This window comes from Aplysia californica, unplaced genomic scaffold (genome assembly GCF_000002075.1).
Source record: "Aplysia californica isolate F4 #8 unplaced genomic scaffold, AplCal3.0 scaffold00575, whole genome shotgun sequence".
In the NCBI taxonomy this organism is placed as follows: Eukaryota; Metazoa; Mollusca; class Gastropoda; order Aplysiida; family Aplysiidae; genus Aplysia; species Aplysia californica.
The window spans coordinates 83376-86417 of NW_004797845.1; the positions used below are offsets into that span (position 1 = coordinate 83376).

Sequence of the window (3042 nt, forward strand, 5' to 3'; positions counted from 1 at the left end):
GCAAACACTACTACTACTACTACTACTACTACTACTACTACTACTACTACTACTACTACTACTGCTACTGCTACTGCTACTGCTGCTACTACTACTACTACTACTACTACTACTACTACTACTACTACTACTACTGCTACCAATACTACCAATATTATACTAATAATGACAATAATAATACAAAATAATAACTGTATTTATATAGCTCGTATCCACGCTCTTCAACATGCCCTATGCACTTTACCCATCAGACCCTCGAACCCTCAGAAACAATCTTCACTTCCCTGGGAAGCATGCAGTGCAGACTGTGGATTTCAAACGCTTAAACACTTACAAACTGACAAGATCTTTCACTGTCTATAGCCGGGTACCCATTTCCACCTGGATGAAGTTAGGAAAATTCGTGTGAAGTGCCTTTCTCAAGGACACAACATCGTGCCTCTGACGGCATTCGAACCCACGACCTTACGGTTGCAAGTACGAGAGCCTAACTACTAGGCCACCGACCTAAGCCAGTGCAACACCCCCACCCCCCCAAATGGCGTCACGCGTCCTGTTTATGAGAGACATACTACCAACCCCCCACGGTACCACGGATGCGTCAAGACATTTCCGCATGGAAAATTGAAGTTCAGTTTAGTTTAGTATTAGTATGAGTTTTACGGCGCTTGCAATTGCAACAGTATTATGAGCGCGCGAAACACAAGTTGCTTGCATTCAAGATAGTTCTTAGCTCGGTCTGGTTGTAGATGTCAACTGGACCCGGGGCTAGAATTGAAGTTCATCTTCACCTAATGGATAAACCTCTCTGGTAATGGACGGTATTTTATTGAAAAGTTAGACCTTGTCCACTGTGTTTTAGGTAATTTTGTTGAGGGGATGGGGGTGGGGGTGCGGTGAGCATGTGTATAATATACCAACAGGCATGTTCTGACAAAGGATCGAACACATACACACACTGACAACTGACAATCACTGTGACTGCTGGCCACGCTTTTTGTTGGAAAATCAAACTCGCTGAGAAAATAAGATTTAAATAGATTTGACTTTAGAAAACAGTTAAATGCGGTCAACATAGGCGCTTCTCTTAAATGCAGTTGTGTCATCATAGCTATCCCAATCTTATTTTTTTTAAAAACCCAGTATATTATTATTCGGTGTACGCTGGCAAAAGACGCAAATTCGATTCCTGTGTAGGGAGAATTTCTGTTTTTTTGAGTGTCTCGGTCTTTCTGCTAGCTCTATGTATCCCTCACAGCCGAGGATACCGGAACTAAAGCGGTAGCCTCACTCACAGCCCAAGTGTTTTTTACCATCATCTATCAAAATGCTTCCATCTTAACCATCTTGTTTGGTGTACTTAAGACCTTAGAGCATGCATCAAAATAACATTGAGTGTGTATCTAGCTTACGATTATTATTGTTTATATTGCTGCTCATTTATATTATGCATGTGATTGTAAGCCTACTTGTGTGTGCATGTGTGTGCACGTGTGTACGTGTGTGTGTTTGTGTGTGTGTGTGTGTGTGTGTGTGTGTGTACTCGTGGTGGAACACCAAACCAATGTGCCAGGATCCGGACAATAAAGATGTATCTTATCTTATCTTATCTTATCTTATCTTAAGTTTTCCCTGACTGGCGGAGCAGCATCTCGCCTGACCTCTTAATTAAATGGTCTATAATAAGAACACCTCATCATCATCATCCGGTGCCTTGCCGACTGGCGTGGGCGATCATGGACCTCCACTTCCATCTGTCTTTCGAAGCAGCAATGGTGTCTGTTGTTCTTGCTGCTCCCAGCCATATTGTCATCTTGTCCAGTATCTTTTCCCTCTGTCTGCCTCTACCTCTCTTTCCATCAAGCTTTCCTGTTGTTACAATGTTCTCTAATGCTTCTTTCCGCATTGTGTGTCCGAAAAAATTTGCCTGTCGTTTTCTTATATTCGTGATAAGTTGTTTTCTATAATTTGCTTCAACCAGGACTTCTTCATTTGTTTTTCTAGCTGTCCATGGGATACGTAGCATGCGTCTCATGAACCACAACTCTGCCGCAACACCTACTTAATTAAAAACCCCTACAACATCACTGGCATAATATAAAGCAACACTGCTATTCTCGTGGCACCACCGTGATGCATGTACCTTCCTTTTTTTGTAAGTGTTTTACGGCGCTCCCAACTGCATAAGGTCAAGTGAGCGCACAGGACACATTAAACGTTTTCCAGTTGGTAGGAAATTTGGAATTTTGCCCGGGTGGCGGCCGAACCCTACTCTTATCGATTTTAGGACCACCAAGGGATCTTTAACGTGCGCAACTTGCACTCGGAACCTCCGAGATTTTTTACCGTTGTCGGAGAAGGCTAGGTGTTAGATCTTACCTACCATAAGATCAAGTGTGATGATGAAAGACTGCAGTGGGAGGAGAAGCAGTAGAAAGGTTGAGGAAAGAATCAGGAGTCCAGAGAATGGGGCAAAGTGGAGGGGAACAGAAAGTGGAAGCGAAAACAGACGATAAACCATAGTTAGAGAGCAATGATAACTTCACGAACGTACTTGCAAGCCATAAAATCTACTAGAGACACGTTCATCCAGTTTTTCCCCCGGTAACACCTTGGCACCCTGGGCCCGTGCCGGCTTCCATCACACTGCAGAACCTCTTGCCAGTGAGCACCGATGGACACATGCTTCCACTCACTCAGGAACCGAGTGACTGCGTCTCTCAACATTGTCACGTAAGAGTATCTGAAAAAGACAGTCGCATAGCATTACGTGGAAGGGGTCAATTAAAAAAATAATGCACCCCCCCCCCAATCTTCCTATTTATATTTTATACTCGACCAAGTTTGCAACATCTGAGGTGCCAGAGAAGGTCACCGTGTGGCTGTGGCTATATCTTATAGGGCCAGGAAACAGCGGGGTATGTCCATCGTGATGCGCGAAGATATGATGGTTATGCTTGACTTTTATTGATCAAAATCATCATCATCACGTGCAAGATCAGCGACAGGCATAGGCAATCATGGTTCTCCATTCATTCCATT

The 3042-nt window shown here is 43.6% G+C and overlaps 1 protein-coding gene across 1 annotated transcript in view; it reads right to left on the minus strand.

Moving 5' to 3' along the window:
* LOC101861982 (heparan-sulfate 6-O-sulfotransferase 3-B) overlaps positions 1 to 2737 on the minus strand; it is a 7386-nt gene extending 4649 nt beyond the window's left edge. The window contains exon 1 of the mRNA XM_005107103.3: positions 2555 to 2737. Within this exon, the coding sequence (XP_005107160.2) occupies positions 2555 to 2727 (173 nt within the window). The 5' untranslated portion in view covers positions 2728 to 2737. The remainder of the gene's footprint in view (positions 1 to 2554) is intronic.
* Positions 2738 to 3042: the final 305 nt, after the last annotated feature.